Source organism: Gymnodraco acuticeps, unplaced genomic scaffold (assembly GCF_902827175.1).
Source record: "Gymnodraco acuticeps unplaced genomic scaffold, fGymAcu1.1, whole genome shotgun sequence".
Classification (NCBI taxonomy): domain Eukaryota; kingdom Metazoa; phylum Chordata; class Actinopteri; order Perciformes; family Bathydraconidae; genus Gymnodraco; species Gymnodraco acuticeps.
Genome location: NW_022992193.1, coordinates 843,038 through 870,899, shown reverse-complemented (window position 1 = coordinate 870,899; position 27,862 = coordinate 843,038). Strand labels below are relative to the sequence as shown.

Genomic DNA, 27,862 nt, shown 5'->3' with positions numbered 1-27,862 from the left:
CCTCAGCAGTGATTTCTACGTCACCATGGTGAAGTGGATCAGTAATACTCACCTGGCAGTTCGGTGGGTCAACCGCTCCCAGAATGCATCACTGCTCACGGTATGCGACGCCACCATCGGAGTCTGCGTCCAGGTGGGTGATGTATTTCAGAGGATGGGGTCAAAGATGATGACAGATGACCTGTAATAATACAAATAAAGTACTTTTACCAGATTTAAATTCTGAGGTACAGTACTTGTAGTTTAGCATTAGGCTACTTTCGACGACTGCTACTCTACATTTACAAGGTAAACATTGTATTTTAACTGTAAAATGTAATTGTAAAACTATAATGATATGTATTGTAATATCAGTCCTTGTTATAGTGTAAATTAAATCACTCAATCAAATGGCTAGAACACTGTATATGAATGCATTAGTAGTAATTATCCATGCGACAATATATAACAATATATCTCTTACTGAGCAAGAAAGGGTAAGATATTTTACAGAAAAGTGTTGCTACTTTTAAAGTAAAGCTGAATGTTACTCAAACATTGAGCTATTGCATAAGAGACCATATTTCCCTCTGATAATGATTGTCTTTTATAAATCAGATTAATTGCATTCCTTCAAGAACAAAGAATTTAGTTTGAATCCGTTTTACAGCGCTCAAGATCACGTCTTTATTTCATATAATCATTTTTGAAGCTGTCTTTCCTTTGTCTTCTGTTTAATTCAGAGACACGAGGACTCTTCAGGGACATGGCTGTCCTTTCAGGTAAGCCTCAATACTGACATGTCTCATAACAACAGTAATGTACAGACTTGATATCCTCTCTGCAATATAAAGGTCCATTATTAAGGGGGGGGAGGGTACTGTTTAAAGTGTGTCACCTCTGTGTGCAGGGACAGGAGCCGCTGTTCTCCAAGGACAGGAGCCGCTTCTTCCTCTCTCTGCCTGTAAAACAAGGAGGGCAGGGAGACTTCAACCACATCACCATGTTCACTAAGAAGGTGACAACTAAACGGACTTCAATCCACCGAAAGATGTCTGTTCCTTTCTCCTGTTTCCTAACCCTTTCAACCATTTCTGATTCCAGCTACGAAGTGACAAGGACGAAGTTCGGCACCTAACGTCAGGAGACTGGGAGGTGACCAAAATCGTAGCTTACGACGAAAACAACCAGATAATGTAAGACTGGCTACGAGCATTTAGTTTCAAAAACATTTGCGTCAAATGTGTGTGTATGTTGCTCTATAGGCTGTAAATGAGTTATATTCTAATATCATTATTTAAAAAAAGGCTTTTTCAACAGTTACCCCGGTAAGAAATGTACCAGCTGAGTCTTTTATGCGGCATCTGTGCGCTTTCCCCAAATATACTACAAATTCAGCTTTTTGGTTGATTAACACGTGTATTGCATAACAAGCTTTTTGCATAACTGTATCTGCTGTACGCACAGTGACTATTGATGCAGATCTCTAGCCTTGTCCTGCTTTCACTCTGCAGATACTTCCTGAGCACGGAGCCCTCTGCACAACAAAGACATTTGTACAGGTATCAAACCCTCAATACATCCACCATATTGTGTGTTCTTAAGATCCTTCAATGCACCTTATTGTGTCTTAAAGCGTGTCCACCCTCGGCCTGTTCCCTCGCCGCTGCGTCACCTGTGGACTGAAGGACGAGTGTTCCTTTTTTGACGCTGAGGTCAGCCCCGATGCACAGCACGCCATCCTGCACTGCAAAGGTCAAAAAGAAAATCAGATTCCTTACGTTTTTATAACCTCTGCACCAGAAAACTATAAAATGGTGACTTCTTTATTGTAAAAGCCCTCGCCATACTTGAATTCAGAATCAGAAAAACTATTTAGAATAGAAGAATATGGAGGGATGAAACCCTCTGTAATGGTCTCACATGCAGAGCACACAGTGACATGTGTTCTCTGCTTTTAACCCATCCTAGCACCAGGAGTCTAGTACCAGGAGCAGTGGGCAGCTATTGTACAGCGCCCCGGGAGCAATGGGAGTGGGGGGGGGAAAGGGGGTTGTCCGGTGCCTTGCTCAAGGGCACCCCGGCAGGGCAGGAGGTGAACTGGGACCTCTCCAAGTAGAAGTCCACACTCCATATGTTAGATCTGCTCAGCGACTATTTATCCTGTAGATGCAGTTTTTTGTTCCATTCCAAAATGAAATAAAATCAAATGAGATATTTAGATGAACATAAGAAGTAGGACTACGCATTACAAATATCAAATAATATAAACATACAATTTCTATTTAAAAAAGTCTAATAAAAGATACATTTACGATCCAAGTTAATGTGATTGATGTTTCCTTTTATAGACACATAATACTTCCTGAATATTAATGTTCTTGAAGAATATTATTTTGATATTTTAATAAAGGAAAATGTTCTGAAAGAAATCCCTCAGTATGAAGTGTGCCCTTTTTGCTCCATTTCATCTTGCTACTTTACATAATGGCATAATTATGGGCGTACAATGTGAGAAAAGCCCCACATAAGTCGGAAATGTACCTCGAAATGCATCAAAATAGCCTAAAGAAGGTACCGATTTATCAGCGTTTCATGCATTAACACATCCAAACCTAATGTTTTATTCCATCCCCCTGCAGGACCTGGAGTTCCAGCTGTTCTGCTCCTGAGTTTCATCGATGTGAACTGTGAGTCTTCTTCACTCCCCTTCATACGAAACCATTTTGTGTTGATGTGATGGAAATGCTAAATAGTCCGCAGCGATAAAACATCAGCAGCTGTTGGATCCAAACTGCACCACTTTATTCACCACTATTCATTTCTTGCATACTCTTTGATTTCAAGAGATAACACTCACCATTTAAATGAGACATAAACCCTCTGAATTGATTGTGAGATTATAAATGCATACATTTGCACAAGACTTCATGATTTGGGAAGCAATTATTAAGTACATTTGTAAATGTAGGAGTTTAACACTACTTGCCTTAAGCCTGAAAAGCTGATAAATAAATGTTTTAGAAAAAACTGATATGCTGATGAAGGGCATAGTGAATACATTAAATAATAGCAATTACTGACCAATATTCAGGTTTTTTATGCAAGTATATTAGGTTGAAAAATGACAAGAAATGCAAAGAATATCTGTTGCCAGGTGTAAAGAAAAGTGCTGATCCATACCCTAAATAAATGCTTGACTGCAAGGTGAAGCAGCCACCTCATATATATATTGATAACTGTTCTGTTTTTACATGTAGAATAGAAAACTTGTTATGAAATCAAAATGGAGCCTTGCCCTTTGCTGCAGCCTCTGGATGAAGTGCTGAATATTTAATGTGAACTTCTGACTTCTATGCCCGGAGGAATCATGCATAGGCTTGTTTGATATTAAGAAATATATACGGTTTCTTTTTTTGTAATTCACAGCCTATTTCATCTTGGAGAACAACCTCCCTCTGCGCTCCGCTCTGGAGACCAAGAAGAGGATTCGGAATGAAACACACACGATAACTAATGACAACTTTGGTACAAATGGTGACCGCACTAATTCATTATATGAATGTTTTTCCCTTCCTGTCGTCCTCTGCTTCACCTCTCCTCGAGTTAATGTTTGTTTCGTCCTCAGCGCTGCCTCTGAAGCTCATCTATCCTCCCGACTTCTCAGAATCCTTCCTCTACGGCCTTCTGCTCATTGTGTAAGCCCATTCCACTTTATTACATTTACATTTTTACACCATCCACTTCACCGGGGGAGCTTCAAAGGACGGCTGAAAGGGAAACTCTTCCCTCCACCTGCAGACTTAAAGTACATTAACAAATCAACAGCAGTTATAATTGAAAACTAAATGCATTCCAGATGAGAACAATTCATCCTATAATCTTTTTTTGATTCTTTAATAAAAATCAGTCTAGTAATACAACAAGGTAAATACTCTACAATCAATATCCTACTTTAGTACCCGAGTATTATTGACTAAATGCACTTAGCTTATCTTAGTGTTGGGGAAGGTAACATTAATTAATGCAACATAACATTTTCTAACAAATGTTTTAAACTGAGCAGTTGGCGTATGGAATGTTCCGTCAGGTTTGTTTCAAGCACTCGTTTCCCACGTACCATTATAGAAATAATAATACTGAAAATCAAATGAAAGTATGGACAAAAAACGACCAATTGATGCATGAAAAATACGGCCAATGGCGCAAAAAACTTTTATTTTCAATTGTTTGTACATGTTTAATATACACTTTAAATGTCATACAAGTAACAATGACTTTTCATACTTCCATCGTTATAATTAAATATTTTAATACATTTTCTGTATTTGTGAACCAATTGCTAAAGGGCAGAGGATTTTCTTGGATGAAGCGGTGGCTAATTTAATTATGAAACACTTGTTTCTTTATGTTATATAATTGTCACACACACACACACTAGGTCAACTATCTGCAATAGTCTTTTATAACCCCAAAGGCTCTCAATAAAGAAAAAGTGTGTAATAGTACATCTCAACACAACATGCTATCTGTGTGAATCCTCACGTTAAAGTAAATAAATGACGGTTGTCTCCGTGTGTCTCCTCTCAGCGGCAGCTCTCCGGGGGGGCAGGGGGTGACGGATGAGTTCAGGCTGGACTGGTACCTGGGGCTGGTGGGGTCAGAGCAGGTCATTGTAGCACGACTGGACGGCAGGGGGTCAGGGTTCAGAGGTCAAAGGTAACTAAATGTCCAACATGGTTGTGGGAGTGAGTAGTTTCTCTTTCTTCACCTTTATCTCTGTCTCTTCCCAGGGTTTTGCAGCAGGTCCACCAGAGGCTCGGCACGGTGGACAAAGACGACCAGATAGCCGCTCTGCAGTATGTATTTTGGATAAAAATAATCATTTTAAATGGTAGTGAGAGTTTTTCTTTGAGCCTGAATGCTCCAATAATGCTCTTCAGGATTTCAGAGACACCTTTTTTCAAATCTCAGACGTCTTTGACAGCGGTCTGTGAGCAAGTAATGAAAGTATGGACAAAATAGGAGACTTGAAAACGTAGAAAGAAAGGCATCATTGTTGGATAATTGAACGTTTGCCAATTTCCCTTTAAAGTATTGCTAAGTATCTTATTTTTCCCAGAGCGAACAAAAGACATATTTGATGCTATGCACAATGTCTTTCATTTGACAAGAAATTGCATCAATTTTGATATTTGTTCACTCGTTACAGGAAGATTGTTTTTTAGCAAAATGGCTTCTTAAATGTGACTTTGCTTTCATGTCTTCAATGACAGAAAACGGTCCGTTCTTTTGCCAGACGAAACTACTTTTGAATAAGAAAACAAGGTGTCTCATTATGATATCGTACTTTTTGAAGAGGAGCCGCATTTAAGTTCGAAATGCACGTAAAATATGGTGTTTTTAAGTTATAAAAACACAAGTTGGGGCTTTTTTCCTAATTTATTTTTCTCCCTCTCACATGTGGATCTGACCTTTGACCTCCTTGCTGTTAATAATAATAATAATACATTTGTTTTATATAGGCGTCTTTCAAGGCTCTCAAGGTCGCCGTACAAACACATACAAAACAAGATACACTGTTACCCACTTGATGTTCTGTGAATTGAAGCGGTCGTCTGAGTGTTGTTGGAAATGTTTCCTCTGTGTGCCTCAGGTACCTGGTGAAGCTGCCGTTCATTGATCCCACTCGAGTGGGAGTCTTCGGAGAGGTTTGTCCGTGTTATCAATCCAAACATTCACCCTCAAGGATAAATAAATAAAGCGCGACGGATCAGGGCCTTTGTAGGGCAAAGAAAATAAGGATGGAGCTGAGGGACAAGGGGTAACAAACTAAGGGGAAACTGAGATTAAAGTACATTTACGAGAAGAAAGTCACAAATGTACCAAAACAACATTAGGAATATTCTGAGATAATAAAGTCATACATTTGCGCATGCACCAAGTCTTTTATGACGTCATTGTCTTTCTTTGTTTTACTTAGTAAGCACCCCACTGTATTTCTTTTTTTACTTAAAGTCATAAAGTTAAATATATATTGTTAGGAAGGACTGATTTTCTCTCAACTCTTTTTGCTTAATATAGAGAAATATTTTAAACATATACTTAAACAATGTACTGATTTGCAGAGGCCTGAATAGTGAAGTAAAGCCGAGAGAAAATTCTTGAAAAGTGTAAAAATATCTGAGCATACTTGTTTATATATTCAAGCATCTAATAGAGAATATCTTTATGTATCTTGACCATCCTTTACCACCAGGATTACGGGGGCTACCTGGCGCTGATGGTGCTGAAGTCCACAGAGAACCTGATCCAGTGTGCAGCAGTTCAAGCGCCCATCACTGACTGGTCCTTGTACGGTGAGCAAAAAAAAACTCAAATGAAATCCGGTATCTTCTCTTCTTTAATTCACACAGCAGGGACATGGAAATATGTATTACTTCTGCTGCTGCTGCGTCGCTGAGGTCTTTATCCCGCCGTCTGTAATGTGGCTTTAATTATCCGTACGCGCCGCTTTCGGGAATTCAGGCTTATTGAATTTTTAAGGATGAAAAGCTTTCCTGGTAGAGGCGAGTGAGTATAAAGCCGTTTTCATTTTGAAAACACACATTTGAAACTCATGTAACGTGTACAAAAACTCCTTTAAAGGCAGGCTCAGACAGAAGAATCATTGTTATGAGTTGTGAAGCTCTGAGAAGATAAACTCCAGCTTTGTTTTTATTGAATAATTCTCCACATCTTTATTAAAACAACCTCCTTTCTTTTCCAGCTTCGACGGTTTCCGAGAGATACCTTGGCTCACCTTGGACTGAGGAGAACAAATACCAAGTGAGTATCAGCGTTAGCGTTAAACCTTCTAAATATTTTATACACGTAAATAACAATTTCAAAACATGACAATATATTGGAAAAGCATGCTGTTTTTCAACGCTTTTAGTCACTTTTACTGGGAAATGTAATCTATTTATCACATTATGCAATGTCTAAGCTAATGATAGGTCGATTCATTTTGCATTTTGACGATCACTTTTACTCCCACCACCACGCAATGTCAAGCATCCTGTTTTTCATTACAAATAAGCAACGAGTCATTATTTTGCGGAGTAAAAATAGGATTTCTTCATATTACTTAATCATCGAGAGACCACTAAAGTGTATCTTGCAACTTTTATAGGGTACCCGACGTAGGAGCACATTAGAAAAAACCTGCTTTGTTGTTTTTTGCAACGTATTTATTCGAACATCAATTGTTCATCCAGCCGTCACTAAAAGGCTGCTGGTGTGCAGCGTCAACATTATAATAGACAAGCACTTAAATATCTTTCAGAAGCAAAATGACTTTTCCTCTGTGTGAAGGTTGTAGACAAAGTGTTTCTCCTCCAAAGTGGGTTGCCTTTAACTGGGCCGGCTATTTCTGTGACTCGCAGCGCTGGGGGGGGGGGGGGGGGGGGGAGGGGGGGTCTGCTTTTAAAATGACATCCAAAGAACAAGAAATGTGGCGCGAGGTGATCACACAATAATCAGCGGGACACCATCGCCAGTCCTCAGAGAGACAGACGGGTTATTAAATGTCCGGTTTTTGATGCGAGTCTGGAACATTTCCCTCCCCCTGTTTGAATCCCAGCTGGGGAGGGAAGGTGAAAGATCAGGTTGTGATATATTTTAATATAGCAGGCACCAGCCCAATACTAAAGCTTCCATGGTGGCTCGACTCCCGGGGAAGACTTGGCTGACGCACTTTACTGTGTTTAAAGATACCGGTCGTGTGGTGTGGTAATGATGAATCGGTAGGTTATGTGGAATAGTTCATTCCATTCATTGACCAGGTTTTGTGCATCGTCAAAGTGAAGTCCATACCATAACGAACATTACATCGGTAAAAAACGATGTGATTGACATGTCTGCCTCCACAAGATCATCAGCTGAGACTCTCTGAACTCCAGGTACCCCTCTGACCTTACTCTTATCCAACTGTTGATTTGCATGAGTGGTCTTCAGCGTCTTTTCTCCTTTGGCTCAAGTTCTTGAGGATTTGTTTACCTTGAGCGACCAGGTATCTGCAACGTTGAGTCTCCTCCAGTCTGAGAAGTAGAGGATTAGTTGGTCAGTAGGATCAGTCGAGTCCTTGGTAGTCACAGCATTCCTCTTCACTGAAACTGAAGGAAACCCTGCTTCATGCATGGCTCCAAAGTTTCCATTCATTGACCATCCCAGCACAGTCCTGACTGCATACGGGCCATTCCCGCAGCTTTTGAGGACCTCCCATGCTTCCATTAAATTGGGAGCATTTGTTCCTATTAACAGGTCCACATTTGCCTCAATGGTTGGATTGCGTACCTTTGAAAAATGTGGCCATTTAGCCTAACCTTCCTGGGTCACTATGTCATCCATGGTCACTGGCATTTTCTCTTGTGTGAGAGAGGTAGGTTCGTAGTTGTTACTGTGGTGACAACGATACGTTCCTTTGCTCTTTCCCTGGGTTGTGTTATGAATGTAGTGAGAGTCCTTTGTCCTTTCTTTCCACTCCTTGCTCCAAGGCCTTATCAAACGCTCTGTATTTAAAGGATCTCCTTCAAATGTAGGAATCTCTCTTGGCGGCAGAGATGAGAAATGTTGTTGCTGGACCAGAGCATCTAATGTTGCCTGTGACCAGTGTTGGGACTAACGCGTTACAAATAACGCCGTTATTTTTGGCAGTAACTAGTACTCTAACGCATTACTTTTTAAATTCAGTAACTCAGTTACCGTTACTACATGGTGCGTTACTGCGTTAGTTTTTTTATATAGTCAACAGCCAGGCGAACAGAGATGAGAACTGTACTTAGGTACAGTACTTGAGTAAATGTACTTAGATACTTCCTGTGTCACATGCGGAGACGGGCTGTGGGCGTGTTTGTGTTGTTTACTAACAAGACTATCATGGCGGCGGCGGAGCTCAAGTCTAGTTTCTCCACCTGGAGATATTCTCACTATTTCACTTTAGTCGAGCACAAAGAAAAGAAAGTTTCTGTTAAATGTAAGTTGTGTCTTGGCGGGTCAAAGATCCTATCTACTGCCCAAACCAGTAATTCAAATCTCTTAAAACATCTGCAAAAACAACATGCTGGGACGAAGCTAGTAGCTAAGACCGGCACAGACCCAGACTCATCCAACGCCACTCCACCTCCACCTAAGCAACAGCGGCTGGATTTTAACCAAGGGTAAGGGCATTAATGGGAGCCCTTTTTTTAAGTAACTAAAAAGTTACTTTCTACAGTAACGCATTACTTTCTGGTGTAAGTAATCAGTAAAGTAACTGAGTTACTTTTGAAATGAAGTAACTAGTAATGGTAACTAGTTACTGGTTTTCAGTAACTAGCACAACACTGATTGTGACCAATAGTCTGTTGCAATTGTCCATCATTTGACTGAGCTGATGAAGCACTCGTGCCTTGAAACAGTTTGTAATGATTGCATATAGGTTGTTTTGGCCGTACATCCAGATGTTGTAGATTGTGCCGTGGTAATGATGATTGTTCCAAGTGATTTTGTTGTTGAGGTTCCCATGCATGCTTGTACTCTCTTGCCATTGGGTTTAAAGAACTGACAGGTTCCACATTGCTTTTTTCCCTTTCCAAATATGAATTCATGCCACTTGAGGTGGCAGCAGAAACATTGCTCCACTCAAAGGAGTAGCAACATTTGACACACTGTCATTTGGATTTATGTCATCCTCAGCTTCAACATTTGTTGCTTCACATTTTTTTAAGGAAACCCACATTTTTGTTTCAGTGACACACTCAGCATCACGCACCATTTTTGCTTTGAACCATATTTCATGTTTTTCTTTTTCTTCACATGGTAATAAACTCACCAACGATTCATGTAAACATGTTGCTTCATCACACAGCATCAATTTACCAACAGCATTTTGTACCTCTGATTATTTATCACCCTTAAGTAATAAACCTTGCACTGATTTTCGTATGGCGCTTGCATTATTTAGCTTATTTCTTTATTTAATTTTGCAACCTATCTATTTTATCTAGTTGCGCTTTTGTAGTCAGCTTAACAACCCGTTTCTGAGTTTCTTTTTCAACACCACTGGTCACTAGTGGGTTTATTGGCAGCGTGCAAACCTGTCCCATGTGACGCTATTTGCGACAGACGCAGCGTCACACACATCCATGATAATAGTCTGTTCCATCAATATAAAGTCACTTGTATGTGCACTTCTGCTACAAATGCACTTGTTTTTTGCTTAGGTTTTGTGTGCACACTCGTTATATGTCCATTAAACATTGTAGCGCTGCACATACCTATCTATATGACGCGGTGGTCCGCGGCGATGCTCCAATTCCGGTGTTTTTAGCATTAGCACATTAGCTCCTGCGTCGGGTCCAATAGATGACTGCAGACGAACTCCTGTTGGTCACACAGCAGGTGGCTCTCCTCGTCCCCCTGCGGTCTGCAGACGCCCTCCAACGTAGCCATACAATGATCCATTCTATAACAAACATTATTTTCGGCACTCGCGGAACTGCGGTCAAAAACCATTTGCCCTTCCGGGGTCAGACACACCTGATCAGGTGACAAAACAAACCTTACATACCCGTGCCATAGGGAATTGGACAGCGAGACCCTATGAAAAACCTGAACCCAAACATGACACTCCATCAAAATGGCTCTTACATCCAGACTCCAAATGTGAACCCCAAACATACATTTTCATTTCTAGTGCCTAAAAAACTGACCTTTACTAGGCCCATTCTGCACTAAGTGTGTGAAATGTTAGTGGTTTCACGACAGGAAGTACTTTGTTAAAGTGCAAAATGTTGTAGGCCTACTCTACTTCAATATTTCTATCTGAAGCTACTTTGTACTTCTACTCCTTTTTATATTGTAGGTTAAAGAAGACAAAGTACAGTCAGTGGAAGGGGGTACAATTTCGAGATTAAAGTTGTACATTTACAAAAATAAACTACTTCATTATTTACATATGATGCTACTTTATTATTGCACTCTTTTATATTGCAGGTAAAAAGAATAACAAGGATATATCTGAGTCCCCTGTGCATATTACTGCTTTGCAATCAAATATGTTTCCATTTTTAATTACCCGAACTACTTGGTTGCGTTTCACTTCATGTAAAAACATGAGTTTGTATTTTGAGCATCTGTGACGGAAATAAATCAACAAATAAAACAGTTTTTTATATTCAAATGACTTCATGTCTGCACGATAGGTACGAGGATACAGACAGTTGCCACTTAGCTTAGCATAAACACCCAAAACTTAGTAAATACAGAAAGCACGGATGATGATTGTGTCTTCCAGGCTTCTAACGTCCTGACCAACATGAAAAGTCTGCAGGGAGCGACTCTGTTTCTGGCTCATGGCACTGCTGACGGTACGCCTCTATATTTTCTACCTATAATGAAAAAGACATGTTATTGTCAAGGTAACTATGTGTGTTATTAGATGCAGTCTGCTGGCTATGGCCCTGATGATTTTATATCCAGCAGTATATATGACCCCTGTGACCCTCACTTCACACACTTGTTTTTCTCCACAGCAAACGTTCACTTTCAGCACTCTGCGGAGCTCATCAAACACTTAATAAAGATCGGGGCCAACTATACCATGCAGGTAAACTTCAACTGTGGCTGGAGAAGTACATAGAGAGGATGCTTCAAAGACCAACTTAAGGATGTTTAGTCATTAAAGTCTGTTTCAATGCCTTTATGTAGTTATAAAGGTGTGTTCTGAATCCTGAATAAAGCTGGACTCAAAATTCTACAAATTGATCAACATAAAAAAAAATCCCCCCACCATTTAGACAATTTTCTATATTAATTTCCATGCAAAAATTGAAGAAAAATACATTTAAATATATAATATGGACTCTTAAGAAGCTGGGATGGACATTTTTCACTTTTCTATGATATTTTAAAGAGTAAACAAGAAAATAATTGGCAGTTAGTTGCAGTCCTAATCCTCTGTTCCAAAAACGACAACCCCTAAGCATGCTTTTGTTTCATTTTCAATGACCTCGTTTGTTTACTTATTCATCCGTCATCCTTTTTTGTTGTTACCCGGGACAGATTTACCCAGACGAGGGACACTTCCTGTCGAGGCGCAGCCAGATTCAGCTGACTCACGCCCTGATAGGTTACTTCAGAGGCTGTCTGCTCGACGCATCATTACTCAGCCAACTAAAGAGTGATGACTGAGAGGGAACATGGTGTGTGTGTGTGTGTGTGTGTGTGTGTGTGTGTGTGTGTGTGTGTGTGTGTGTGTGTGGTGTGTGTGTGTGTGTGTGTGTGTGTGTGTGTGTGTGTGTGTGTGTGTGTGCATGTTTTTATACTTGTGGCTTGATGGACAAAACACGCTTCTTCTCAACATATCAGATATAGTTTCTGTCGCTCATCACCTCAGTGGAACAAAGCTCCTACAGTCACGTTACTTTTGTTATTTTTGTTTTATTGCACCTTTTTCAAAGTCAACAAACTCTTATGGTGATTTGGAGGACCAGTTGATAAAACAAGTCATTTTTTTTCAATGCCGATGCACTCTCTAAACCCTGAAAAGCTTCTTTTAAAATCTTGGAAAGTTAGAACACATGTGGCTTCAGATCTCAAGTATTTCTGTTAATGAATATTTATGAATAAATACGCAAAAGGCTGGACGAATACATAATTATTAATGTACAGTGTTACACTTTTAAAAACGTGTCAGTATTATCTGAGATTTATATTTTATTGAATTATCATTTCATAACAGCTTTTCTTTGGTTAGCCTGAAATAGGGAGTTTTTTATTGTCCCATAACACAAAATGTTCATTTTCGATTAGCTTAATGATATTGTTGATGAATGTTCTGACGTTTTTAATGTTTACCATACATTTACTTTACAAAGAAATGTCATCTTTTCTGCAAACATCATATTTAATTTTCTATGGTTTTCTATTTTCTACTGCTCCAAATGGGTTTAACGACCTTATGTTGCTTTAAATCCTTGGCTGACTAGATATTATTTTTGTTTTCTATACTTAATCTGAAACTGATGTTCTAATTTATGAATTAAAATCTCTCTGGATGAATTACAACAAGTGCAATTGCTCTCCACTTGTGCATTTCCGACTGCTTATCCTTTACGTATTGCAATAAAAGGCTCCTTAAGTAATACGGCATCACAAAGCCATAACAAGAGAGACACAAATCACAGTGAGGAACGTCCTCCATGCTGTTATAGATTTTAGGTAGAGTTCTAGGCTGCTATATTTGAGTCCAAGTTTTAAAAAACATAACGTGAAGTTGTGGTTATTGTTTCTATTGGGGTTTGTACTGTGAATCTAGATTTGTCTTCCTCGAGGGGAAACACTGTGGGTAAATAGAGAAAAGCTTATTGTACTTTTTGCCTGTTTTAATATTAAAGAACAATGACTGAGCCTTGTGGGTCTTATTTGTGTAGGAGGGGGTGAAAGAAAGGAATGTATATATTAATATATGTTTGTGTTCTGCAGCGGTTGAAGTGCTCAGATCCTTTGTTGCAAGTACAAGTACTGAGTTTAAAATATGAGGGGGACAAAGGGCAGAAATGTCCCAAGAAATCTCAGGATGCAAAAAAACGTAATTAATTTAAAAAATATAAATATAGACAATTTAAATGTTTCCGTTTATACAGATATTTAGATATAAGTTTATTTTATTGGACATTTTACTTTAACTTCATTGGTTGAAGAAATATCTTAAATGTTTTTCCTGCATTATTTACTTGTTTTATTTTCCCCAGGAAGTCATATTTCTGATATATGCTCCACCTTAAGGCATTGATGTTTAACTAAGACATCATGTTTAAATGTTCACCAAATCCCCCTAACCCCCTCTGTCCTGACCCTGCTGCAGTTTTACGTTGATAATCAGCACCTTCAATTTCCTTTTGTCACCAATATGTTATTTTTAAACCCATAATTAGAAGAAAACGTCACAAAAGAGGAAAATGTCTTTCTCTCCGTCTGCCCTTTGACCTTTATAAATCCCCTGTCCACGCTGCCTAGTCTCTGCTCAAATGTAGCCTTAATTACCTCAAAGCAATTACAGAGCTAATCTAAAGGCCTCCTCCTCTGAGGAAGGGGGGGGGAGACAGTCCAGCAGCGGAGACAGACACCGAGTGAGGACCTGAGCCGGCAAATATCTGTCTCCGGAGTGCACAAAAACAATCATTCTCTACTTTAGCAGAAAGAAAGTTTAAAAAAGAGGAATCACAGCGATTCATCAGCAACACACAGGGATTTTATGCGCACTTTTACCAGGAACTATGCAGGAAATCAGCCCGGAACCAAAAGAAAAACTTGGGAGATATTTTTACTCCACTACATTTATTTAATACCTTCAGTTACTTCACAGATGTGGATGAATGATGTGAAATATAACCAAGTGTTAAATCAGACTTTAGTTCCACCTGGAGTAAATCCACCAGCTACCCTGCAGTACACAAAGTCATTCAAACTAGCTGCACCTTTACCAGCTTTGAGAACACTTTCATGATCAATCATTATGAAACATATCATATATATTATTCTGAAATGGACCAATCTGCACAACGACTACTTTTACTTTCTATATTTTGATAATATTTTTACTTCAGTAGCATTTTTAATGCAGGAATTTTACTACACTCTGGTACTTCAACTTTTACTCAAGTACAACATCTGAGTACTTCTCCCACCTCTGCATGCTTTTATCCATACAAAGCACTGTGTGCGTGCGTGTGCCTTGTATAATGACCTTCCTCCTACAGTAACACTATACTGCCATCTTGTGGTAAAGCACCAACAGCTCAGCAAACATTTAAAGTGTATTGAATAATTATATTCTGTAAGAAATACCAGTCCATCATTCAAAACGTTACTTAAGTATTCAGTAAAGTCATTGTTTTATATTCATTTTACTGCTGTGGATGTTTTTGATTTGATTAGGTATTTTGATATGCAGCAAAGCATTAGTTTCTATAAGATCACCATATATTGGTAGCTTTGTCACTGTCCATTTTAAGCCGATACAAGATGCTTTGATTGATAGAAAACTCATCTTAATATGGTTAGGGTTTTAGATTTTGTTTATCAGGGAAGATACTTTGAGAATGTCTTTTTTAAGTATAATAAACAGCAAGTGAGATAGGTTTGTGTAAACAGCTTTATTCATAGAAAAGGAAGTTAAGGCACGTTTTCTCTCTTGTACGAGAGTAATTTCTCAACAACCCAAACTCAGTGTTTTAGACGCAGAGACATTAGAAGTCTTTAAACTGCACATGAACACTGACCGTGCCGCTGGAGGAGAGCTAACCTGCTGAACTGTGACCCTTTCATTAAAACGGCTCTATGCATACAGTAATACTTCTGGTTGTTAATACTCCTCGCCCTCTTCGTCCTCTTCGCACGAGTCGATGCCGACCTCCTCGTAATCCTTCTCCAGGGCGGCCATGTCCTCTCTGGCCTCGGAGAACTCCCCCTCCTCCATCCCCTCCCCCACGTACCAGTGCACGAAGGCCCTCTTGGCGTACATCAGGTCGAACTTGTGGTCCAGGCGTGCCCAGGCCTCGGCGATGGCGGTGGTGTTGCTCAGCATGCACACGGCCCTCTGCACCTTGGCCAGGTCTCCTCCGGGGACCACGGTGGGGGGCTGGTAGTTGATGCCCACCTTGAAACCAGTGGGACACCAGTCCACGAACTGGATGCTGCGCTTGGTTTTGATGGCGGAGATGGCCGAGTTGACGTCTTTGGGCACCACGTCTCCGCGGTATAGCATGCAGCAGGCCATGTACTTCCCGTGGCGGGGGTCGCACTTCACCATCTGGTTGGCGGGCTCGAAGCAGGCGTTGGTGATCTCGGCGACGGTGAGCTGCTCGTGGTACGCCTTCTCCGCAGAGATAACTGGGGCGTAGGTGGCGAGGGGGAAGTGGATACGAGGGTAAGGCACCAGGTTGGTCTGGAACTCCGTCAGATCCACGTTCAAGGCGCCGTCGAAGCGCAGGGAGGCGGTGATGGAGGACACGATCTGGCTGATGAGGCGGTTCAAGTTGGTGTAGGAGGGCCGGGCGATGTCCAGGTTCCTGCGGCAGATGTCGTAGATGGCCTCGTTGTCAACCATGAAGGCGCAGTCGGAGTGCTCCAGGGTGGTGTGGGTGGTCAGGATGGAGTTGTAAGGCTCAACTACGGCGGTGGACACCTGGGGGGGCGGGGTAGATGGCGAACTCCAGCTTGGACTTCTTGCCAAAGTCGACGGAGAGGCGCTCCATCAGCAGGGAGGTGAAGCCGGAGCCAGTTCCTCCCCCGAAGGAGTGGAAGACCAGGAAGCCCTGCAGCCCCGTGCACTGGTCAGACTGGGGAGGAGAGGGGGAAAAGAGACTTAAAGATCTCCTATCATGCTATTTTTAGGCATATATTATGGGTCTCAGATATATACAAATATATTTAAAAAAACATGTCTATGATGTGTTTTGATCAAAATACCAAACAGGTCATGCATTTTAGACATGCCTCATATCCTCTATTTCAGCCCTGTTAGATAAGTGCTGATTCTGGGTCCTTAGCTTGAAAAAAAAAAAATGAAAAAAAGAAGGGGGGGAGCTTGTGCTCAGAATTCTAGCAAGATACTCAGCTAAATGCTGCCGTGATGAAACGCCATATCATGTTCCAAACCACATCAAGGATTATTTCTGAAACAGTATGGAGCTCAAATGCTTTCTCTCTCAGGTTTACCACAAGGTGAGTTCCTTTCTATATCCTGCTTTTTTACACATACTCTCTCCAGTACAGGTTAGCTCTGAGTGTTAGCGATACTTGCTAATGTAAACAAAGACCATATTACGTCCAAAACACGTCGCGCATTGTTTCTGATAGCGAAGTTTCTGATAGGGCCGTGGGCGTAAAGCCAGACCACATTTTCGATATTACGTCATATCGGACGCAAATCTGGATCTACTCCGTTGTGCCCCCATTTTGAGAGATTTGGGTACAGAGGGAAAGAGAGAGGGTTTTGTTTTCTGACACTTTGTGAGTTCCCTGACACACCGGGGACACACATTTATGTATAAAAGACATTAAAAAGTGGATTTTGCATGATAGGTCCCTTTTAAGGTTTTTTAAAGAATATCAAGTACTATACTGCTAGAGTCTCATAAATAAAGACTTTTCTCACCAGTTTGCGGATCCTGTCCAGCACAGAGTCGATGTGCTCCTTCCCGACGGTGTAGTGACCGCGGGCGTAGTTGTTAGCGGCGTCTTCCTTCCCGGAGATCATCTGCTCGGGGTGGAACAGGCCACGGTACGGACCGGTACGCACCTCATCTGAGGGAGAAAGGAACATCATATTAGGGAAATTGATAAAAGGGACAAAAGCAAAGAATAGTCAATGGTACCATTTAAAGGGGACCTATCATGCAAAACGCACTTTTTCATGTCTTTTATACATAAACATGTGTCCCCTCTGAAAGTTTCAGGAAAAAAATATTCGCTCTCTTTTTGTCCTGATCGATTTATATAAAAACAGTCTGAAAATGAGCTGATCAGATTTTGGTCACTTTATGATGTCATAAAAAATGTTTGGGTTGTTTAACCATTAGCCAATCACCAACCAAGGTATTGTATTCCTGTTACCCGTGACTTTGTGATGAAAGTTATTTATTTTTTGTATTTATTATTTTATGTATTTGTATTGTTATTATCTTTTCTGTGACCATGACCTAATGGGGTAGGGGTGGAGATAGGGGGATGGGTATTTGTCTTTCCTTTAACAGACAAATTGTCCTGTACTTTATATAATTTGTTGAATGTGCCATGTCTGAAAAAACCATATAGAAATGAATACATATAGAACTCAAAACTGTGACTCAAAATGTAACCGGACCATCTTGCCCACAAAATAAAATCTAATAGTTTACTTATGAAATGTAATTACTGGATTGAACTTTGGTCAAAATATAAATTCTTATCAATGGCATTGACTGGTTATTATAGGTAATGATAGGATGGTTTAATCTTTATCGTTGCATTGCCTTTATCTTCGTTCTCCTGAAATCTGAAGGTGGAGTATGTTTTAAAGCTGCCTCTTTCTGTCTTAGTTCTACTAAAGTGTCCCCACTTCTTCAGCTTCTGTGACGCAACATCTGCAGGTTTGAGAGTGCTAGACGTCAGGTCTTTGCAGGAGTTTAAGTTCCTCACCGATGACGGTGGGCTCCAGGTCGACGAAGATGGCTCTGGGGACGTACTTCCCGGTGCCGGTCTCGCTGAAGAAGGTGGTGAAGGAGTCGTCGGGGCCTTTGGCTACTTTCTCAGCGGGCATGCGGCCGTCCGGCTGGATGCCGTGCTCCAGGCAGTACAGCTCCCAGCAGGTGTTGCCCATCTGGACTCCGGCCTGGCCCACATGGATAGAGATACACTCGCGCTGTGGAGAGGGGAAAAAGAAGATTTTTCTTTAGACATATATCTTTTTAAATCATTTTATTTACTATTGCTATATTATTATTTATGGTAAATATTTGTTTACATAGGTACATTTATCATTATTAATTTATTTTGTTGATTTCAATTCATTATTATTTTATGGAATATTATTCTCTGCATATTGATCATTTTTTATTTATCTTTTTCCATTATGAAATACACGTAACAATCTTAATACTTTTTTTTTTCCTGCTCAAATTTGCAGTAAAACCAGCTTTAAGCAAACACTTCAGTTTAAGCCTGTCTTGACCTTCTGTAAATTACCTTTAAGCGCCAACAACGGGTGGAGTCCTGACTTCTTCTACCTCTTGTGTATTTTCTCTTTATTTTCTCTACAACCTGATTTATGAGTATTTCAATCTCCCTGTCTGCATCTGCAAACTTCACATTGTCTCATATCCTCTGTCAGGGATCTAAAAAAAGGCAGCAGTGGTGATCGACAGGCTCTTGTGAAGAGAGTCTGCAGCTCCCACGCCCTCCTGAAGTATTTAGTGTCTGGTAAAGGATGGGGGGGCGGAGGGTGGAGGAAATGTGTTCATGCAGGCTGAGGGCTGGAACACGTATGCTCTCATCAGTCGGGGAAATGTGGCGTCGGGATGCAACACCGTCTGTCGTGTGAACTAACCTTTCACACGAGGAGATTGAAAGTTGAAAGAAATGTTGGGAGAAGCAAGGCGCAAAAACCTCTATCGCAAAACAACCCTTTGGTGTTGAAATCCATTTCAGCTGATTCTTAACTGCTTTGTGTCACTAAGGAGCGTTTACGTGGTCTTAAGGTGAACTAACACTTGTGTGTAATACTAACAATAACTAGTTCCATGTTTCCATAGAGGCTGCAGCTGACTTCTGACCTCATTATGAGAGGGTTTGTTAAATATTTACTTTATTTTTAAATTCCTTGACAGAGCAACTGGTCATGTTTTTCCAGCGCCACTCGCAGAACAATGTGTCCGTCACTCACTCTGCTGTACAGATTACTTAGCAATATATGAAGTCATTTGAACTGTACTTTTACCAGCTTCACCATTGAAGCTATTTACACTTCTATGCTTCCATTCAGGGAAGATATCTATGTTTTTATTCAAACTAATCGATAAATGGTTAAAAAAATGTCTTCCGTTAGATCTATTAGTACTTCTAATCCAACTACACCACCATTTGTAAAACTGAAAACTAGGAGAACAGTGTTTTTAAGCCTAAACAGTGCACATCAAAAACGTTTTGTCATTGTGCGCTATTGTTTTGTTCCCTTAACCTCCCCTCCCCCTAAAGCAGCTTGTGAGAAAGGGGTCACATGGGAGCTTTTTAGAGTGGAGCTTCCCACAGACATCTCTGACATGTTTCCTGCAGCGTATATTATTATCATTATTAAAGGGCTTCTTAAATACGAGCGACTCTACGGTGCATTTACAGCTGTTATAAAGATCATTTTCTGCTTTGATTGGCCATTTTGTAAGCCAGAGGAGTCAGACAGGAAGTGAGGACGTGGGAGTGGTTCTGTTGGTTAATGCTGGCCCTCCGAGGGCTACACTTCCTGGAAATGGCGGCAAAGAGAGTGACTTCCTGTATCTTGTCCTGAAACCACGTCACAGTTGACGTTAGGGCTTAAGCATGAGAGGGGAAACACAGTGGAGCATTGTGAGCATATTTTTTTATTTTCCACTTGAAAATGAGCTACAGGGAGAAGTTTTCTAATGTTTTAACATGTGTTTTCACACAAAATGCACCCAAACGTTAACATAACTGGATCCAGAATAAAAGATCCTATGAATTTCAATCCAAACCCATCCCTATTCTTAGTTTTTAAAAAGGAAGCAACTCTTAAAGACTCGACACCTCCTCTTTTTCCATGTTGTTTCAAAAATGGCCCAACAGGAAGTGTCATCAAACCATTTGGGGAACCAGACTTTCCTCAACAAACTTCTTCTATTCCCTCTTCACTTTTCAAACGGCCTGCAAACATTTTCGCCGCTTGCTTAGGGAACAAAGTTTAGAGGAAGTGAAGAGTTAACATAAGACTCTTTTAGTCAATATGTTGATCCATGGCTCCAGGGCTTTGTCATCATGTGCCTGACCTCATGTTTAATCAAAATGTTAGTTGATGTTCTTTGACTCTGCAGGGAGATAATCTTAAAAGCTAATGCCTTGGAAAGAGCCAGCTTCAGGAATGCAGCAGCTTATCAGAGCGATGGCAGCAGAAATAGACGTGTAAAACACACAGGCGGCCTCTGGAAGCCACATCAGCATTCCCAAAAGCAGCCGGGCAAAAAAGCACGCCCTCCTGAGACAGACATATGGAAACGCTTAGCCTTTACTGGAGCCTGGGTACATGTTTCCACTCTTTTAACATGTAAATCACTTTTAAGATAGTGCAGCAAGGGTTTTTAGTAGCAGCATAGTGACACAAAAGTAGAAGAAACATTTTTCTTAAATCAGGATGTGACAGATTTTGGAGGGAAAGTATGCAGTAGCAATAGGAAAACAGGATTGTAACTTTTCCCTTCAGATTCTCACTTAAAATACAACAAATGATGCTTTTCTTTTGGGTGCAAGTAATAAAAACAAGGCCTTAATACTCACCATTGTGCTGTTTGGATCGTCCTTAAAGGAGGAGAAGTTGAATACTGCAGAATCTCACAGGAAACCTATAATGAGATCTCTGTGAGTGAAGTGAGGGGAGGGTGACACACACACACACTTATATAAATTCACATGGGGGGAGGGGGAGGAGGAGGAGCTCCAAACAGCTGCAGCTTTGTCCTTTTCAAATGGTGTCCCTCCCAGCTTCCTGTTGGACCTTTTCAGAGTAAAAGCAAGGGATTCGCCTCTTGGGGAAAGTGATAAATAACCATCAATAAGGATTTATTTGTCTTCATTCTAAGGAACTTGTTCTAAACTCAAGAGGGTGTTTAAGAGAGGGAAATGTGTTGGCAATAAGTTACTTTTTAGATCCAGATTTGATGTGAAAACATTTGGTCCTCAAAGGATATGATGCACTTTTGCAGATCAAACTACAGCAATGGTGGTTTTCAGATTTCCACAATGTACAAGTTCTGCATTCTAAATATTACTGAAGTAAAAGTATAAGAAACGAATACAAATACTGTAGGCTCAGAATTAGCAGTACAAAGATGTTTGGGTTATTTTGTTTGTCTTTTTTTAGGTTGAAAGACCTCACAGGAACGTTTTAAAGTCCCTTTTGTAACCGATGCAATAAAGCAGAACATTGTATGGATTTATACTAAGTATTACATTTACAACAGTCAAGTAATGACAACATCTCTCCAACTCACACAGCTACAACATTTTATAACTTTGTGATGCAAATACCTTCAAAGGACTTGAACTTATAACAGACTTGAAACATCGTCATATTAGTACTTTAACTTGTGTAAAACATGCAAACACTTCTTGCCTCCCTTTACAGTCGAATGTAAACACATAATTCAGATTATAAACGTATTTTACAACAGGAAAGTAGCACTACAAACCGTGGAGGAGCTTCGAAGACACACACAAGCAGGGTGGGTCCCCAAGTTGCATTATGGGAAATGTAGGACCCAGCGTTTTCCGATCTTTTTCTGACGTTGTCAAATCTTTACCAATTCTTACCGTTGTTTTTTTAAATGTGGGTTGCTGTAGTTATTTGGAAAAGAAAAAAATGTAAAAGAATAAAACACAATTGAAGACATGTTCTTATTACCAACCAGAAGAATGTACCCTATCTATCAAACCTTTAAAAACATACACTTTTTAATATTATTATTATTATTTAGATATTTGATAGTATTGTAAGTAATTGTGTTTAATTGGACTAGTGCCTTTTACAATGAGGATACATTATATAATAGTATTTCAGTGACTCACTTTAAATCGTAATGCAGGTAACAGACACTAGATGGAGACATTACCATATACTATTGAAATTCTCCTATGTTGTATTCAGTTTAATATGATGAAGAGCAAACCTCTCCAGTGTCCTGCAATGCAGAGAACTCTAACAAAAGGATGTCTTTGAAGGGTCAATTTAAAGGATCAGGTCACAGTTTTAATTCCACTTGGTAGATATATATTTTAACCTTTTAATTGATTTTATTAAAGCAACTTGTACATGCGTTTGCAATTGTCTTGAATTGTTCAACAACTTTATCCCAAATGAATGTTGGTTTGTGTGCAGAGGGCAGTGTATTATCGTATTTATTCAATTATAACTAAACACTTTTAGTTTTAGCAAGCCACGGTTCATTTTTTTGAGTATAGGGTGGTACATCATAGGTGCAATATTCCAGTGAGATAAGTTCATAATTCATGTTTATCTTGTTTTATTTGTATTCATAACTTATTTGTAGTTGCTTTGGACTCTGAGCTGCTTTAACAATTACATTTCCCCCTTGTTGGATCAATAAAATGCTACTTTTATCTTCAACTTTTCTTCAAATCAGTGTTTTTTCCAATTCAGCAGCATCATACAGCTGCACTCTGCTGCTTTATGACTTAAGGTATAAGGGGAATGATGAGTGAAGTGTATTTGGAAAAGCATTTTCACTTTTCAAATGTGTCCCTTCTTCACTGTGTGTGAACTGGAGCTGTCCATCAGTCTTTGCAGGGATACAGAGCTGCTTGGGACCCTCAGAGGCCGGGGCCCCTCGCACCGCGCCCTCGCTCTGGATGTAAACGTCCTCATAATCCTCAAACAAACCCCTGAGTCCTGCAGCCTATAGAGCCTCAGCCCTCTTCAAACACTCCCTCAGCATCTTCTCTTTTAGAGAGGAGAGATAGTTTGCGATTACAGATAATAGAGATCTTTTTCAAGTGTTGTGTTTCCACTTCTCCCCTCGGAGGGCCACGGATTATTTTTCTTTACTATCTTCCTCACAGCGCTGAAACTATTTCTCTTTCCCTCTCTTCTCCTGGGAGTTGGAGAGCTTTTGTTCTGCCATACTATTCTGCAATGGCATTTATTTGTAAAAAGAGGCGATACGTGTTTAGAAAACCACACTGGGTCATTGTATTGAATATTCCAATCATGACTATCCTTAAACAACTAGGTATTAGGTCACATTGTACTTTATTTTGTTCTGCTTGTCCAACTTCAGACAACTAATCTTAAAGACATTTAAAAATGTACATTTCAGATCATTTGTTTTATCTCCAAGTATGTTTTCATGTACAAGAACATAGTATAAAAATGTATAAAATATATAAAATCAGAAATGTATATATATAGTCAATAGATATTTCTTTACGACTTCAGACCTACAAATATTATTGAATTACACATTTCTATCCCTAAAATTACCAATATTAAATCAGTTGGTTTAGCATAATTTAATAAGCGTAATCTCACACTCCCAGTAGAACCTTTGCAACTGAAGCCACTTGTTGTTTCATGTTCTAATTGTGTGACACGGTAAATCCCTTCTACACAGGTTAAATAATGAGCTCTGGATTAACTTGAAATCACTGAGGTGCGTCTCCTGAGATCCTCTGTGTGTTTTCTGTGCTTTGTCTCAGGGAAATAATCCAATCCACTGATTCAAGTGTTTAGACAATGTTAGCAGGGAATGCTAATCGTTGATGTAGCTCAGAGACTCCCTGAAGGAAATGTAATCCATTCCAATAATTCTCTGTTCTCTTTAGATTTGGAGAAAGAGTAGCTAAGTGCACCCTTCATCCTGTTTTAATAGAAGATCCTGATTGCTTTCGATAAGCTAGTTTATTCACCTACCATCATCTCAAATAAATACATTTTGAATAAACTAAGACTTGCTAGTAAGTAGGGTTATTAGGAATCCTATATGGAGGAACTATTTATGAATAAGTCTGTTTTTAACATTACAACAAATGAAACACCGTAAGCATCCTATGATGAATTATTACATTGCTCTTAGACAAAAATATTGACAATCATCTCAATATTAAAATAAGTATATTTTAATTTGCCTAATCCCAATATATTTGATGCATGTTTGATAGATGTTTTTATAACCCACTGATGTTTGAGAGGATATGAGTGTTGCTTTTTGGAAAGTCTTCGATAATGACAGATTGAAATTATTACAGATTGAAACAAAAAGCTGTTTAAATGTGTATTCTTAGTTCCTGACGGCCGTCATTCACAACAACTGGGGAGCATTTGATGAGTAATCTGCAATAATCTGTAATGGATTACATGATGGAAGTAACCCTGCCTGTAAATCCGTCTTGATGCCAGGGGTCTCTGGGCTGATGGGTGATAAGGGTTAAGCTGTATTGAAGCTGGATGGATGCAGAGATCAAAGTCTCAGAGAAATCCCTCAAATCGTGCTCTCGAGATAAAAAAACTTGTACGGCCACAAACCAGCCAGAGGGGCAGGAGGCTGCGAAATCACCCCCAAAGAACAACCTGTTTCGGGGGCGAGGTGTTGGTCTTTTTATTGGCGCATGTGGTCAATACCAGTGTGCATTCAGGGAACTAAGGGTTGACTTTGTTCAGCCCTACAGAGCATGCAATCATTTAAAAAATAAGAAATTGCAATATTGACAATTACAATATCCAAATCAAAGTAAGACAATATTTAACATTTAATAATATTAATTTGAGATGAATTAATCCCAGTTTACAAACGCTACTCTACATACCTTATAACAGATCCATCTGATCATTAAAAAACAGTAAATGTCAAAATATACTTAAAGGTAAAATATGTCACTTTTTTGCATTGGAGTGTCTAAAAATGAATAGACCCGTGTTATATATTTAGTTGATTTAGAGTTATTAATAATGATGAATCCATCTGCTGCCAACAATTAAATACATCTGCAACTATTTTCATAATCATTTAATCAGTGTCAGGATTTTGAAAGAAAGAATAAGGTAACATTTCTCTGTTTCCAGCTTCTTAAGAAATGTGAATATTTCTGGTTTCTTTACTCCTCTTTGAAAGCAAACTGAATATCTCGTATCGTTTGTAACGTTTAAGGAGGCATCAAATGGATAAGGAACCTCAAAATCTGTACTTTAGTTAATGTATAAGTTTCTCTGCACCCTTATGGTACTTAATGGAGTCTTATAACATCTTCAATGTTGCAGTCCTGCTGTGTAATATCTGATATCGTATTGTACTCCCTCTCCAGCTGCCAATCACCGCCGTCTGCAGAATAAATTGGACGTTTCTCCGATGCTGCTATCGATTCATTTCTATCTCTGGCCGCCACGCTGCATCATTGAACAGCCTCTGCTATCGATTGCCTGTTAAAACCTCCTTGGGAACATCATCCTTTTTTTTTTTCCTTATAAGACCTTTTTCAAATCATAAAATCAATTATTTATGCCAGACAGAAGATGTCACATTGTTGCAGACAAGGAGTGCAAATCAGCTAGGACGATGTGTAATGATTTCATTTCCCCCTGATGACCTGATTTCACACATTTCACTCTTCTGTTTTAAGGAGTGGTTGTTTTCCCAAAGTGGAATTTCATTTACACACCACACCTACACACCACATTAGGATGAACAGCAGCTGCTTTTTGACATATTTCTTCTATTTTGGACGTAAGCCTCTGAATTCTGGGGCCTTCTTTAATGCCAGACGTAACCTAAAGGGCTGCTGAAATGTCACGCAGCCGGCGGCCATTGAACGCACCTCGTGCACATGATGCATGAATGATGGCGGCTGGAAGATATTGAGGGGGTGTCTTGACCTTTGACATATGCATACAGAAATGCAAATATGTAGATTTTCACTCTTCTTACAGCAGTAGTTTTCCTCCAAAATGTCCCTTTCTCATGTTTAAAATGACACAATACAAAACCTTATAAATGCATGTTGTTCCCCTCTCAAAGTCAGAGACGGATTCATCTTAGATTTTAGGACTCAAAAACAACCTCCTTATTTAATGACTTCCACTTGCAATCACTCTGAAAGCCACAAATAATAATGATATATTAAATGACCTAACCTCTCCCATATCAATATTTGAACTTGCAACAGGTCGATGTGACTCATTTCCCAGTTAATTATCATCTTATTTACCATAATTATTAGCTGAGGGTTCGCCGAGCTGGTCCCTGTGCTCTTACTCACATTTCTAATTAAAACTCATCAAAACATCATTATTTTTTGCGACAACTTCAAATATAACCAGGAGAAGGAGGAGGATTTCCAGTATTAGCATGTCATGACTAACACTGGTGTTTTTAGAAATGAAAGGCCTGCATTTAAATATTTGGGAGGCGTGTGGCCCAGTGTCTTAGTGCGCTGGTGTTGGGATCAGGGGAGCACAGGTTCAAACCCCACTGCAGTCAGCATGTGGTTGTGTCCCTGAGACACTTCACCCCAAAGGGCTCCTGTGGGGATTGTCCACAGTATTGAGTATGGACGTCGCTTTGGATAAAAGCGTCTAACAAGTAATGTAATGTTTCTTTCTTAAATTAAGGACTAAGATAAAAATACTCAAGTGGATAATCGGGCACTAATGTCATGTCAATTGCAGAATTATTTTATCCAATTTGAAGCTTGTCAGTGGAGACTTTTAGTGCACACACACATTTATTACATTTATGCAATTTTAAGTCCCAAAAAAGTCACATTTCTTCACTTGCTTGGAAACAGCATCACAGGAAGAAAATGTGAACACTCATTTAACAAAAAAATAAATATATCAAATACCATATAAAATGCCAATCAAATGTATTTCTGGGAGAATTCAGCGCCTTACAATTAGATACATTTGGATCCTTGTATTTAATTAAATCGACTAAATGGTGTCCGCACACTTTTCAATTAGTGTGCGTGCAGACACCTCAGCGTGGCGTCCTAAATCCTCCAGAGGGAAAAACATAAAAAAGGAGCATTAGCGGTCATATGCCAACCAGACTTGTCCCATTATTCATTACAATTAATTGTTCCCCGGACTCTCTGCATTTCCATTGGACGCTCCTAGCTGCAGAGTGTAATCTGAGCGGAGGACTTAAAGCTGTCATTCAAATCTCTGCGTGACCTTTCAGGAGAAAAGGCTGTTTTTCAGACAGTTAGCACAAGGCATGGTGTGTGTGTGTGTGTGTGTGTGTGCGTGCTTCTATCCTTGTGAGAATCAGTCTGAGTGAGGATATTTTTCACCAGGTGCAACACGAGCCAGGTAACACCTCCACCTGTGTCATTAAAGATCAAAATACACACGTTTATAATTTACAGTAGCTTTTTTTTTTTACAATGAAAGCCAGCAGTGACACCGAAAATATATTCATATATTAAGGTTTAAATAAAGAAAAACTTAAACATGATGTGAAGTCATTGTTATTATTTGTAGCTTATATGTAATCTGTATTCTGCATTTTGTAAGTAATTGCTGTAAAAATGTGATCCAAAAAAATGTAAATTACACTCTCATAATAGTATAATACAGTATGTGTTT

General features: G+C 39.6%; 1 protein-coding gene and 1 pseudogene across 5 annotated transcripts in view; one reads left to right on the top strand and one right to left on the bottom strand.

Moving 5' to 3' along the window:
• The window catches only part of LOC117539320 (inactive dipeptidyl peptidase 10-like), a 58,896-nt gene extending 45,486 nt beyond the window's left edge, over positions 1–13,410 (top strand). For 2 of the 5 annotated variants that reach the window (XM_034205446.1, XM_034205447.1), the window contains exons 11-27: positions 7–133; positions 723–761; positions 890–997; positions 1,084–1,175; positions 1,494–1,541; positions 1,616–1,734; positions 2,622–2,669; positions 3,409–3,516; positions 3,608–3,677; positions 4,570–4,698; positions 4,773–4,838; positions 5,636–5,690; positions 6,239–6,338; positions 6,749–6,807; positions 11,297–11,369; positions 11,535–11,608; positions 12,064–13,410. In XM_034205446.1, the coding sequence (XP_034061337.1) occupies positions 7–133; positions 723–761; positions 890–997; positions 1,084–1,175; positions 1,494–1,541; positions 1,616–1,734; positions 2,622–2,669; positions 3,409–3,516; positions 3,608–3,677; positions 4,570–4,698; positions 4,773–4,838; positions 5,636–5,690; positions 6,239–6,338; positions 6,749–6,807; positions 11,297–11,369; positions 11,535–11,608; positions 12,064–12,192 (1,444 nt within the window). In that variant the 3' untranslated portion in view covers positions 12,193–13,410. The remainder of the gene's footprint in view (positions 1–6; positions 134–722; positions 762–889; positions 998–1,083; positions 1,176–1,493; positions 1,542–1,615; positions 1,735–2,621; positions 2,670–3,408; positions 3,517–3,607; positions 3,678–4,569; positions 4,699–4,772; positions 4,839–5,635; positions 5,691–6,238; positions 6,339–6,748; positions 6,808–11,296; positions 11,370–11,534; positions 11,609–12,063) is intronic. The other 3 variants (XM_034205450.1, XM_034205448.1, XM_034205449.1) reach the window with 3 other exon arrangements.
• A 1,729-nt stretch (positions 13,411–15,139) lies between these two features.
• LOC117539362 lies at positions 15,140–22,026 on the bottom strand (annotated as a pseudogene).
• Positions 22,027–27,862: the final 5,836 nt, after the last annotated feature.